The following is a 13,405-nucleotide window of genomic DNA, read 5'->3' on the forward strand; positions in this document are numbered from 1 at the left end:
CCATGGGGGTTTCGGGCGTCGATAATGAATTGAAGTAGTCCCTCAAGTCACACATGGCTGAAGTAGAAACAAGTCGTCTCTCAACGATGCATGGTGCGTAACATACGCGGCCCCAGCCACACCGGCTGCAACGAAAGCAATCGGGCTTCCTCCAACCCTCAAGCACATCAACCCGCGGAATGCTGGCAGTTCGCTACACATCGGCCGAAGCTAGGTACGATGAAGCTGCTATACTGCGAAGGCGGCGGCGATCAAGAAAATAGGCGCTCACCTCCAGCCGCTTAAGAGGCGTTCTCACGGCTCTTGCGGTAGCTGGCCTGCAGCGAAAGGGCGTCAGCACGGATCGGTCTTTGTTATACTTCGTAGTTCGAGGCGCGACTAACCTCCTGCTCAACCTGCAGGCCATCGACAACCGGGGCGAGCTCGCTCAAGATCTCGTAAGCCTTCTTGTGGTACTCGATCTGAGCAGCAATCAGGTCGGCGAGGTTGCGAAGGGGCTCAGGGGTATCCAGAACCTGTAAAGAGAGTTAGCAATCACCGATTTCGTGTAGGCAAGAAGTCCATGTGTACGGACATTCTTCATGACACCAACGGCCTCCTCAGTCTGCGTGACAAAGTCGTCCTCGGCCTTCTCGATCTCCTCCTGGGCCTCAGGGCTCAGCTCCTGCGGCTGCCCCTCGTCGGGACGAGTGGCGCCGGGGCCCATCTTCCAAGTGGTACCGTGGGCGCGGGCCTTGGCGGCATCGAGAGTCAAGCGGGACTTCTCGACGTTTTGGCGGGCGCGGGTCGCGAACTTGAGGTTGGTGTTCAAGGTCGTGTTCCAGCCGGCAAGAAAGCGGCTCTGGATCTGAGCGTCCTGGGCCATGCGGGACTCACCAACGCGCTCCATAGCCAAGGCATACTTCTCGAGCGCCGTAGCCAAGGGATCCTCGCCCGTACCGGTGTGCTGCTGGTGAAGGACCTGGCTGCTTGACAGACTGGCCCGGGCAATGGCATGGTTGAAGGTCTTGGGCTGAGGCTTCGCCGAAGGAGGAGCGGTCAGGGCTGCCTGGGCCTCGGCCGGGGAACCAGCGGACGAAAGAAGAGTAACCTTCTCGCTGACGGTGCGACCGAGATCTTGGAAGGTCTCCTTAATGTTGGGCGGGTAATCGTAGGCCTCGTTCGAGTATTGCGAGCTTAGGGTCATCGGTGTTAGTGGTCGGTTTTCGGCTTATGGGGCCTCTCCGTCGAGAACTCACGTTACAGCCAGCATCTTCTGATGGACCTGCTTGAGGGCATCGACGCGCTTCTCGAGATCAATGTAGTCGGGAGGAAGCTGGGTCTATGGAGGACGAGGCGATTAGCTCTTGCTTAATTGAATGACTGATCAGATTAGCGCAAAGAAATCAAAGTACCTTGTCCTCGGCCTGGCCAAGCTGCTCCTTGGTGTACTGAAAAGTACGGGAAGCGAAAGGGGTGATTGAGGACCCAAAGGAGCTGCATTATTGGGAATTCGTCAGCCTGGATACAGCACTCGCGACCGCTGACATGAAGGGTATGCGACAACGCACGTGAAGCTTTTGCCGAGATTCTTGAAATCCATCTTGGCGGTGGTTTGATGGGACAAAGTTAGGTGGGAAAAGAAAACAACTCGGTCGCTGCGGGAAAGTCGGCACTGACGATAGTGCCTGTTGAACGGGTTGAGGTGGGTTGTAGATGCGGGAGTTCTGCCTCGTGCCTGCCTGCGACCTGAAGCAAGATAGACAGGTATCCAGTATGTTAAATTGGCTGCACAGCAACCTCCAGCATGCTGTCACAAGCTACCCAGGGGCAGCTGGCCAGGTGGATCGGTCCGGCAGGGAATGGGCGCACACTAGCGCACGTGATTTATGGAACACCTTTCGGTACGTACTTACGCATCTTTGGATGGCACTGTCGTGACTGTCTCCTCGTAGTTGGTGGATGCATCCCTCCCTTACCTTACCTTACTTAAAGATACCCAGCAGCAGTTTGTCCTGCAGATTCTAGCTGGGTAGGTTCTTGCTCCCAGGTGGAAACTATAGGCCTTGCTTACATGCACGTTTCCTTTGTCGTACTTTCAAAGAATAGCTAGGTACCTTGCTTGATGACCGTCCTTCAACTAAGTCCCACATGTAAGCCAGTGGCGTCGACGAATAGATATGCACAACGGCTCAGCTAAGCATATTCATGTGTGACACGCATAGAAATTAACGTTGATCTCGGATTTTTGATTTCTCTTTTTATGAATTTGGCTTCATCTGACCCCACCCATTCCAATGGTAATACTGCCACAGGGAACTCCTCTTCAGAGCCACTCCTGGAGGTCTTAGTCCGGCGGCTTTGTGTCTGCCCAAGATGGTTCAATGTAACGACAAACGTTCTCGTAATCCAATAGCTTCGGGTCGCTTAGTGGGAGGTGTGGCGTTGTCCAGAACATGGTCCAGTTGGTGTCCTTGAGTTTCCATGTGCCCAGAGATCTCTCAAAATACCACTTATTGACGGGGTTGTCCTGTCGGCTACGCCAGCAGACGCCTTCTGGGAAGCAGCCTCTGACCATGGCGTTGAAAACCACATCTGCAACTCCGCCACTTCCCTGGCGGCTCTTGAGAACCGCAAACTTATCCAAGTACGGAACCAGTCGAGCGGTCTTGTATGCAGTCTCCTCATCCAGCCCGAAAGGCTTCTCCCAGGTCAGAATTGCTCCACCCTCGTACTCTCCTGCAATGATGATACCGGCCAGGTTCTCGTTGACACGCTCCAAGTAGTGTTCAACGTCCAATTCCCGGTTGAAGGAGTCGTTAATGAGATTGACTAGTCGTGGCATGTCTATACAGGTGTCTGTGAGCCTCAAGCGAGGGCCGCCCGGTCGTGGTGGCACCCAGGCACTGATTGTGGGATCAGGATAGACTGTAAGTGGCATGCCGCGTTTGACCAAAGTTGCCACATGGGTCTCGCCGGACGTCATGTCACCCTTTTTCCCAGAGCGGACTCGGTCGAGCGGTAGTGATGATGAAAATACTGGCTTGTCTGTTAGGAGGTTGTGAATCAAAGGGTTTTGCCGGTTACGTGTTGTGACGCTTGTAAACTGCCGGATCGGCTTGTTTGCTGCAGCAGACGGGGTGCTGATTATGGCAGAAGAAGTCGAGGGCAACATCGCAAGCACCTTCTTTGAAAGGTCGAGGTTACGGGCGTGGAGCTGGCGCACACTCTCGGAGTATTTACCTCGCCGCGCTTCTGATCCTGTAGGGTGCGTGAGGCCATACATGATGCCCTCAAATTCCTGGTCCAAGTTGATATATCGATGACATGAATCATCATGTGCATCCGACAGAGGTGTGCCTCCAGCTGGGTCTAGGATGATGACCTTTTCGACTGAGGCGACCTTGGCGCCAGGGCTGAGACTGGAGTCAGGCGCTCCAACGGGGCTTTCGGAGGCGTTGAATTGAAGACCACAGAAAAACTTGGTCAGCGCAATGATGGTTTCGTCAGCGTCCACCACGTCGATACTCTTCATGTTGTGTGCCATGGTGACTGGAGGTACTACAACAATCGCATTGTCTCGCAGAGCTCGCAGCAGAAGGTGCGGGTGCTGGATATAAACGCCCGAAGGCATGAATCCCTTCGTTTGCGCTGTCTGCGACTCAGCCTCGGCAATGCACTGATCGAGCAAAATGCTCCCTGGCTCGCCAAATGTCTCAATGGCTTGCTGGACTCTCCATGACTGCTCCCGAAGAAGCTTTCGGGACGATATTTGCCCTCCATCGAGGACAATAAGGCTCACGAGTCCCAATTTCCTAAGTTGGGTCAGGGTTTTGGCGATAGCATTCAGCATCTCGTCGTCAACATCCTGAGGAAGGCGTATCTTGACAATTGCCAAATTGATGGGTTCGCCTTCAGGAATGGCGGTTTCGGCCTTAAATTCAGTGCCTTGGATGAATTTTGGCGCCTGATTGATGACTCGAATGGATGAATAAGTTTGGTCAGGTCCCTCTTGCGACTTGGAAACTTTGCGCTTTTTGGATCCATCCTCGCCGGACTGAGGGGCATATTTTTGAAGGTAGCCTTTGGCATCACGACGAGTGGCCGAGGCCTCTAAGACTGATACAATAAAGTCCTGCAGCTCATGTCAGAGATTGAAAGAAGAAACGGAGCGGGAGTTCAATAAGTACTCTGTCTTCAGCTCGTTGCCTCTCGCGGGCCTGATTGCTGGATGAGTGGCGGACTGCTGAAAGGGCACTTTGTAAGGCTTCTTCTTGGCGCGTGCCTCCTAACCGCGGGCGGTGGTAAAGTCTGCAATTGGGCGGGCTGTAAGAGTCGAGGGCGAACGGTGCCTAATATGAAGCTTGTAAGGCCTGGGCACGACGATTTGAAGACGTGATGGAATTAAGAATTTGAACGCATACCCTTGCAACCAGGTTGCTTGCTTGCTTGAACGCTGGAGACCGCATCTTACCGATAACGGCGAGAAGTGTAGGGTATGCCCGTGATGTGCTTCGTTGGCCTACAGTGGCAATGTGATGAGCGAATAGAAGGCGAGGCAGTTTGATGTTTGATAATAAGTCCGGATTGAACACAATCCTGTTGTTCCTTCGTGAAGGGTAGAAGCAAGAGCAGATATAATATTGAAGCAAGTGAAGACAAAAAAAGAAGCTGGTGTCTGTGATCAAGTCACCAGCCGATTAGAGACAGCGTAATAGCAGCGTCGTGAGAGACGGGCGGGTCAAAGCAGATCCATCCCTTCAGACAGCCATGATACTGACTGCCGGATCGTCCTTGGGACCTGTCTGAGCACTGAATCGCGCCGGTCTGAATGAAGTTGCAGGAACAATGTCGGGCAGAGTTTAAGAGTCGGTGACGAAGGGAAAGGGACCTTGGCTTAGGCCGGGAGAGCACGAACTGCAACCCGCCCTGTCCCCCCGACCGAGAAATTCCCACTTTGTGAGTCAAGGTGACCTACCAAAGGGCGTACTGATAAGACGATAAGAACAGATACGTCTCCATCATGGGGACCGCCATCGGCGACCGTCAAGTATTACCGGAGCACCGAGGCGAGCTGTCGGACAAGCAGACGAGGTAAGAGAAGACAAATCACCAATCGCAAAAAAACCTCAATAATTGGCGCGGTTCATCTCTTACCGCGCACTGCCGATGCAATTGCTTACATGTTGAAAAAATGGCTCGCATGTGACAAGGGGCAAAAAAAGAACCTCATGAGCGGCAGCTTCGCACGACTTACACTAACGGCCGTCAACCAACAAAGGTACAGGCATTCTAGTATAGTATGACTCTCTCACTGCTTGGCACCCCAAGGCACAGCTGCGAGGACGGGAACAGCCGTAGATGTACACTAATCGACCGGACTGCCTTGCTCAACTCCGCACGCGCTCCCGCCGTCTGAGCTCCGTTGGCGTGGAAAAAAAGATCCCGAATAAGTTGTAAAGCGTATTATGCAGTGGAGCAAAGTTGTAAGCCCGTTGGTTGATCATTCGTCTTCAACTACTGTTAAGACGCCGTAGAATAGAACTAAGTGACTTGACAACCCACCTTACCTGGCCTTAGTTAATACTGGCATATTGCCGTTCCATTAACCTCGAGATGCTCTTTTCTATACACTACCTATGCTAGCCAATTTCTTAGCGGCCATTGTTTGTCCCAAGTTACCGATGAAAGTGCCGCTGTGGTCTCTATGATGAACCGAAGCAACCCCGCTCGGGCAAAGCCGTTGTCGTCACCTCGCTCTTCAAACTCAACTGACCGAGACCCTGAGGGGCTTTCCGGCATGTTAATGCCGCCGCTTACATGTCACCAACTACATTGAATTTCTCTTACATTGCATTCTCATTAACGACACACTTCTCTCCTGACTTCTTGTATTCCACTGAATTTTACAATAGCATAATTCTTTTCCAACCTCATCTACTACTAGCCATCCTTGTCAACCACAGTCATCTACAAAACACCACACTTCACAATGGCTCAGACACTCCTTTGGATCGGCCTCGGCAACATCGGCAGGGTGAGTCGTACCCGGAGTTTTGAGTCGCAAAACCCCGTTCCGATTGTGATATGCGAGCTCACCAGCTCAGGGTATGTGTAAAAACATTGCGGAAAAGTCCAAACTTGACAAACCACTCCTCATCTACAACCGCACCACCAAGCGGGCCACGGAACTGAGCCAGAGCCTGCCCGCCGGTAAGACTCAGGTCGTCGAGGCGCTTAAGGACGCCATCGCGCAGGCCGACATCATCTTCACATGTGTCGCCAACGACCAGGCAGTAGAGGAAATCTTCGCAACCGCATCGCAGCAGAAACTTGAGGGCAAAGTCTTTGTCGAGTGCTCAACCATAGCTCCCGGCGCTTCAGAAGCGGCCGCGAAGGCGGTGCTGGACAAGGGCGCCGAGTTCATCTGCGCGCCCGTGTTCGGAGCACCCGCCATGGTAGCAGCTGGCAACGCTACCTTGGTGCTTGCCGGGCCCAAGGCCTCGATCGAGAAGATCCGGCCCTATATCGATGCCATGGCGGCTCGCGAGATCAACATGGCTGACGAGCCGTACCACAAGGCGTCGACGTTGAAGGTGCTGGGTAACACCGTCATCCTGGGCATGGTCGAGCAGCTCGCTGAGACCTATGTGGCTGCCGAGAAGAGCGGGCTCGGGACCGGCTACGTGAAGCAGTTTGTCGACGCCATGTTCGGTGGCAGCCCTTACCCTGCGTACTCGGTGCGCATGTTGGAGGGTGACTATTACAAGAGGGAGGAACCGCTCTTCGCCGTTGATTTGGCGAGGAAAGACGCCGGGCACGCCATGGCTATTGCCAAAGCCGCAGGGACACGGCTGCCAAATATTGAAAACGCCGATAGGCACCTACAGATTGTCAAGGAGCACGTAGGACCATCAGGTGATATGGCTGGCATCTACGGCGCCGTAAGAAAGGAAGCTGGCCTCAAGTACGAGAACGACTCTTGAGCAAGGGCTCTAGATGCTAGAGACATGGCTCAAAGGGCATCAGATCAAAGACTAATGCACAACATCATGTAAAATGAAAAAAAATGATACAAGAATATTGAGTCTGATTTAGTTGCATGACGTGAAGTGAAAGACGTATATTACTCAAACCTCGAGTTATAGGATATAGTACTAGTGACATGAAAATTGACTAATAAAATACTTGTATTGGTTCTTGCAGGCTGGAAGACCAGGTGGGGAGACGGGAATGACTAAGCACCAGCAACGGTCGAGCTGCCGGCTGGTGCACTGCGCCGACAGCTGCACCCACAACTGACGTCCAGGACCTCCTACCTAGCTCAGCCTTCCCAACGACGACAGAAGCAATCGACGAAGCAGCACGACGACATCAACGCGAAACCCGACATACCTGCACATCCACCAAAATCACCCCTCTTCCGAATCAAGCAGAAAAAATGGCGCAAGGGTGTGTTCCCCCTCCCATAGACGAGCGTACTCTGGCGATCGATGTGTGTTGACATGAGAGAACAATAGGTACAGCATCTTCGTCGGCCTCGTCATCGTCGTCGCGATGGGCGCTGGCGCATGGTTCTTGTCTCCCAAGGGCGACACGCAGATGTATGTTTTCCCTCTACTCGAAGCAAAATGCCGCAATCGGAGAACTACTATTCCATGCGTCACTGCGACAGAAACACACAGCTGACCATCATCTACAGCATCTGGAGATCCTCCCTCCTCCTTGCCCTCGCATGCTGCTATCTCATGTGGGCCATCACGTTCCTCGCCCAACTTCACCCCTTGATCGAACCCAAACGCAGCAACCTCCGAGAGAGCGCTGTGCACCATTGACGACCTGTTATTCGAGGTGACGGTGGAAGGGCGAAAGAGAGCGAGATGCAACGCCATGGGTGCGATGTACTATTATCGATTTTACACAACTGCAACTTCATAAGGACGGCGTTAAGGGGCTTGTTAGGGTTCTGTCATATAGAACGAACGGCGCGTGACTGGCTGTTGAAGAGTGCCGCCTCGCATCTGTAGCTCAAGATGCCGACAGATGATACTAGTCCGGTGGCGATGGGGATCATGGATGGACTGGGTAGGCACCTGAAATGGCAAGACGGCTAGTTATGCAACATCAATTCACGCAATGCCGGCTGGTACATATTACACATGCGTTTCCTTTGCCTGGCTTCTACAGCTATATACTGCCTGTTACCCTGCGGCTAGATCGCTTGCCCACTCCCTCACGTACATCAACAGAGCCCAGAGGGCTTTGCCATCTGCAGCAATGCTCGTCTCTCCGATGGAATCCACTCCATCTAGCCCGGCAGCCCAGAGAACACTACGTCCCACTGTCCACCGGGCTAGAGCTCCCAGCGTGGCAAGCAAAGTGGCAACGCCGTAGCCGCAATCCAGCAGAATACGAAGGGCCTCGACGTTGTTTGCTACGACGGCCCAGCCCAGCGACCGAGCCGCAGCTGGGACATCGTACTGCCATATGACCATGAGTATCGGAAATAGCTTGGTCGAAGACGAGACGAGGAGTGCGGTCGAGACGGAATTCGGACGCGAATATCGGGGCAAGATGTTGAAAAAGTTGAGCGGGGAGAGCTTGGACGAAGTCAGGAAGCGAATGCTCATATGAAAGGCAAATGTCGACAAAGCGCACAGGATGACTGCCGGAACATTAGTTTCTTCCATCTGAGTCAGCCCTCAGCATGCTTCATGATACGTACGGAAGAAGAAATATTGGGACACGATAGACTGCTGTGCCAAGCTGCCCAGGTTGGCGCCCTCGCCCCGAGCAGAGATGGGCACCGTCTGCTTCTCAATGCGCGCCCATGTCAAGTAGACGTCGAATAGAAGCAAAAGGATGCCGAGTCGTACGATGGATGACTGCGTAGGAAATACCGTCAGCGAGGGTCTTGCAGATAGTACTAGCACAAATTCCCCCACGACTTACATCAAAACGGTCGTCATCCTTCATCAAGGTATTGTGCAATAGATGACGATAGACCTGGGGTTTAATCAGGACGAGATCGATGAACAGCACCACGAAGTCGTGCTCGACGTATTTGTCGCAAAAGTGGCCGCAATTTCTGCAAACGGTCAGGCGGATGTTGTGACCGCTCGACTTGTCGTCAGCGTTGGAGTATTTGGTCCATAGGGTCTTGACCGGATGGCGGCACTCGATACAAATCGGCATCGCAAGCTGGGGGGTGGTCAGGGTCGAAAGACGTCGCAAAGGGTTCGATCGTTCAGCATGGGTAATTGCTGTATCGTTTGCTGCCCGCTACTGAAACTTGCTCGATGGTACGCGACTGACGATAATGCGATTGCAACGCGTAGCGAGCATGGTCGTGGCAGTCTACACCGGAGCTCTCTGCGCTGCGCCAGAATCGAGATTCCAATCGAGCTTCGTACTTCGGAGTTCTGCAATATGGGGGAAAAAAGAGGTACCTGTCGCGACCGCAAGCTCGCACAAAGTGTTTGAGTGGGGCCGCTGGGAGCCGGGCGGAACGTCGAGTCGGAGGAGTGGAAGTACCCTGCACGGTTCATGTCATGTCCTCAGCCAGCGGAGGAGCAAGACTTCAAGACTCCAAGGGGACGAATTGATTACTATAGGTGGTGGGTGGCCGAGCCACGAACATGACTCTCCTAGGTCTCTCCAGTAATTAAGACTGGCAGTCATGTCCCTTTCCCCATTATCCGCCCCCACCACCGCTGGGAACTCATGTCCGTAAGCCGCTAACTCGGGACTTCTCAAACAGCCCAGGCCTCAAGCGAATTGGGGGGAGGGGATTGCAGGAATGCCACCTGTTCGTCCCCACTGGAAGGACCGCTAATCATTTCAGTACGGATAGGACAAGGAGCCACAAGCAGTCCTCGGCACCTAAGGTACCTTACCTACTTGTAAGTACCTTGAGCCACGAGGTTCGGAGGTAAGGTACCTTGCCTTCCAGAGAGTTCTGAGTGCGTGATTGCGTCGTCTTTGGCGGCTGGCCAAGGGTCCCGTCCTTTCAAGTCCCTTGACAAACCCCGGCCCACATCTCTCGACGGGCCACAGTGCAGCCCGCCGCCTCAGCACTTCAATACATACGTAGAAGGACACTTAGCCCAGTGGAGAGGTGCCCATACTCCCTACCCGTCCACAGTATCGCATACGCACATGCGGTTCGCTCCTGCTGCCACCGCCCACGGTCGCCATCCTACCACCGCTTCCCGTCCGCTGCTGCTTGTCACTGCTTGCTTCCCATGCTGGCTGCTACTGCATACGCTAAAGAAAAGGTACACGACCACGGTTCCAATTGTCCATCCATTCGGCCATCATACATCACTTCCATCCATTCATTCCTCAACCAACCAACGACTACTACACCTGCTCCTCCCTTGGCCTCAGCTGTTCTTCCCTTCGAGATACACGCGAGAGCGACACTCTGACGTCCCCTGTGAACTTAATCCGCTTTGACCGAAACACATACTTTATCGCCCGCTCCTTCGACCTACCGCTTTCAACCTTCTGTGCTTCCTACTCCGAAGTCGCCCACGGCGCTGCCGACCCAGATCGCATATTACCGTCTTCCAAGCGACCGAATACTGTCGATGATCGAAGCCACGCGCTGATGCCCTCCCTTTCAACTGCCTACCACCCAAGCGACGAGGTGGGCGGCCTTGCTCCATCATGGCAGATTCCCTAAACCCGGCCGGGTCGACATCACACATGTCTTCTTCGGCCCTCATGCCAGCACGTCATGATGCCGAAGCCCGCCCACGCAACCGGCGTCTCATCAGCACTGCAGAGGACTCCTCCACTGGCGGAGGGCCCTTGGATAAGCTGTCGGCTTCCTTTTCTGCCTTGCGTTCACCAAGCCGTGAGCCAAGTCCCATGCCATCCAGCCACTTATCCCGCGATGCCTCCAAGTCCGGTGCTCGAAGTGCATCCTCCGCCGCCCGTCGAAACAACACCGCACCAAACTCGGCCAGTTTCCTCGACACCACATGGTCGCAAGGCTGGGCTTCTATCCAAGGGCTTGCTTCTTCCATCTTGTCTGGTGGAAGTGTCCACGATGCGGGCTACGAGTCAGATCACAGGGAAGGGAGACGGACGAACATCAATCCTTTGAAAAGAGACTATTCTACCCCGCCACGAAAGGCTCCCAAAGACTGGGGCCCAGCGCCGCCCCCCAATAGTAGGCCTGCGCAGAGAGACATTGCGGCAGGCTCTCTCGCAGACAGAGATGCTGCCCTCAAGGCAGCCCGGACAGCGAGCGTTTTGGAAAGTCACGACGGAGTTAATGGTGGCCTCGATGTGTCGGGCAAGTACAAGAAGAGAAACTCGGACGAAATCGCCAGGGACGCACCACAGGAAGAAGAGGTCCAAGATCAATTGGTGTATATACACCATGTGCAACCAACTGACACCTATGCCGGCATAGTGCTCAAGTACAGGTGCCGCGAAGACGCATTCAGAAAGGCAAACGGCCTGTGGTCTAGAGACATACTGGTGCGCAAGTGGCTTGCCATACCAGTAGATGCATGCGAAGTCAAGGGTCGCCCTTGCGAGCCACCCTCGCACGAGGGGCAGAATGTCGACTTGCTAGCCCCAACACCGGAACCTCGAAGCGCTCATGGCTGGGGTAAGCAGACCTCGGCACAACCACAACAAGTCGACTTCTTCAGTCTGCCTACTCAAAACGGGTCGTCGTCTCGACTCTCCAACAATGATGACCAAGAAGAGCCTCCTTGGTCTCACGTTCGATGGGTTGCACTGGACTCTGTTCCAAAACCAGTTGAGATCGCCCGCGTGTCGAGCAAAACGATTGGGTACTTCCCTCCACGTCGGAAGAAGAGCCTCCGAAGCACCTCAAGCATCTCGACGCCGAGACACTCTCTCGATGCCGCGGCCATAACAGCTGGACTCACAGAAAGCCCAGAGCAAGTTGGTAGGCCATCGTCGCGACGCCAGAGCAACTTGAGCAGTCGACCAAACCTACCCGGTACTCCAGGGCGATCGACTCCGGCATCGTCGAGAAGCAGGATGGGCAGTGATGCAGGCGATACCCGGCCAGCATGGATGAGGAGGCCCGGAGGCGTAGGCTCGTTGGGGCGAAGTGTACGAGCACCTGGACCGGAGAAAGATTATTTAAACTCTTGGGCGAAGAAGCATCTCCCCGGTATCGCCATCGACGAGTCTCTGCCATCGATTTCCGTAATGGGGTCCGAGACCGCAAACTTTGGATTTCGGCCGGGTTCCAGCAGCGGCATCGTAGAAAGTCCTTTCGATGAGGGACAGGATCTATCAGCGACGTCCCGACAAGGCTCTGGCTTAGACCGCGCAGCAGCATCAGTGGAGACATGGCTTCGAGGCGCGTTTGCAAAGTCTCCGGGCACGCCTACCTTGGGGTCCCGAAGCCGTCAGCCAGATGATCTGGATCTCATCGAGTTGACTGATACAAACAGTGACGATGGAAGGTTGCCTATGCCCGCAACCAGCGGCGGAGTAACCAGCACAGGCTTGCTTGACGCTGCGCCTATGACGATTGGCTCCAGTGGGAGGAGCGATGGAGAGGGGTCCGTCTTGAGACGAGGCTTGAGCAACACTGGAGCAGCAGCAAAGGGCAAAAAGTCGGACTGAGCTTGCTCATAGTTGGTTTGCATTTGCTGTTGAAATGGGAAGAGTCTGGAACTAGGAATTACAGATGGGTACTCTCGGTGCTCCTCGAACAAAGCCTCGGCGGGAACACACCTCGTAATCCAAATTCATAAAGAAGATCCCAACGGTCTGGGTGCAGGGGCGATATGTAGAGGTGTCGGAACTCGTGTTGGAGTGATTGCGCATTATATAGGCGTTAGCGGGCATTGAGGGAAGGGCAGACAGAAGGAGGGGTGTGATGTGAAGTGAGTGTGCCGGTCAGGTTGAGCTTTCAGCCTCTTAGGTTCACCGCTTGTCTAACCCCTTCACCCCCTTTATCTTTGTTTACAACTTTTTATTTTCAAACATTAGACTTTGGGAGCAGTAGAAGATTGGGTTGTCAACCCACAGGGTCTGGTTGGCGGGCAGGCGATCAAGGGGTTTGTTGACGAGAGGGTTCTTTCTGAAGCGAGGCGAGGGCGGAAGAAAGGGAAAAGGATACAATTTTTCTATCAGCTTCTAGAAACCACCTAGTCTTTGGCTATGCAATATCATTGACCCCCAGCCAGCTTTTCCAACACCAATACTTTGGTCCTTGATTTACAGGATCAAACTATAAATGCCTGCCTATACTGCTAAAGGGTGACTATGTGAAGATATGTTCCAAACTCGGCTGATCCGAATCTCGAAAGGTACTCTTCGTGCCGGTTGAGAGAATGAAGCTGAGTATATACGCAAAAAGCAAAGCCTGGAGTTGAAGCCTCTTCAGGGTCTAGCCGTATCATGTGAAAGCCCATCTTCTGTA

General features: G+C 53.8%; 5 protein-coding genes across 5 annotated transcripts; 2 read left to right on the forward strand and 3 right to left on the reverse strand.

Annotated features, from left to right (window-relative positions):
* Positions 1–281: 281 nt before the first annotated feature.
* CPAR01_16472 (bin/amphiphysin/Rvs domain for vesicular trafficking) lies at positions 282–1,582 on the reverse strand (the record flags this gene model as incomplete). Its single annotated transcript, XM_060500717.1, has 6 exons — positions 282–317; positions 384–515; positions 575–1,175; positions 1,239–1,321; positions 1,395–1,476; positions 1,551–1,582. The coding sequence occupies 6 exons, from the start codon at positions 1,580–1,582 to the stop codon at positions 282–284; spliced, it is 966 nt and encodes a 321-aa protein (XP_060340630.1).
* A 723-nt stretch (positions 1,583–2,305) lies between these two features.
* On the reverse strand, positions 2,306–4,448 carry CPAR01_16473 (uncharacterized protein; the record flags this gene model as incomplete). The annotated part of the gene is made up of 4 exons (XM_060500718.1): positions 2,306–2,317; positions 2,378–4,114; positions 4,170–4,331; positions 4,404–4,448. 4 exons carry the CDS (start codon positions 4,446–4,448, stop codon positions 2,306–2,308), a joined length of 1,956 nt encoding a protein of 651 aa, XP_060340631.1.
* A 1,351-nt stretch (positions 4,449–5,799) lies between these two features.
* CPAR01_16474 (uncharacterized protein) lies at positions 5,800–7,814 on the forward strand (the record flags this gene model as incomplete). Its single annotated transcript, XM_060500719.1, has 5 exons — positions 5,800–6,016; positions 6,082–6,946; positions 7,228–7,431; positions 7,500–7,583; positions 7,682–7,814. 5 exons carry the CDS (start codon positions 5,800–5,802, stop codon positions 7,812–7,814), a joined length of 1,503 nt encoding a protein of 500 aa, XP_060340632.1.
* Positions 7,815–8,180: 366 nt separating this feature from the next.
* CPAR01_16475 (Arv1-like family protein) lies at positions 8,181–9,174 on the reverse strand (the record flags this gene model as incomplete). The annotated part of the gene is made up of 3 exons (XM_060500720.1): positions 8,181–8,644; positions 8,705–8,864; positions 8,932–9,174. The coding sequence occupies 3 exons, from the start codon at positions 9,172–9,174 to the stop codon at positions 8,181–8,183; spliced, it is 867 nt and encodes a 288-aa protein (XP_060340633.1).
* Positions 9,175–10,650: 1,476 nt separating this feature from the next.
* CPAR01_16476 (LysM domain-containing protein) lies at positions 10,651–12,603 on the forward strand (the record flags this gene model as incomplete). The annotated part of the gene is made up of 1 exon (XM_060500721.1): positions 10,651–12,603. The coding sequence occupies one exon, from the start codon at positions 10,651–10,653 to the stop codon at positions 12,601–12,603; it is 1,953 nt and encodes a 650-aa protein (XP_060340634.1).
* Between the last annotated feature and the right edge of the window lie 802 nt (positions 12,604–13,405).

The sequence above is a fragment of the Colletotrichum paranaense genome (assembly GCF_030867605.1).
Source record: "Colletotrichum paranaense strain IMI 384185 chromosome Unknown Scaffold_25.1, whole genome shotgun sequence".
NCBI classification, from domain to species: domain Eukaryota; kingdom Fungi; phylum Ascomycota; class Sordariomycetes; order Glomerellales; family Glomerellaceae; genus Colletotrichum; species Colletotrichum paranaense.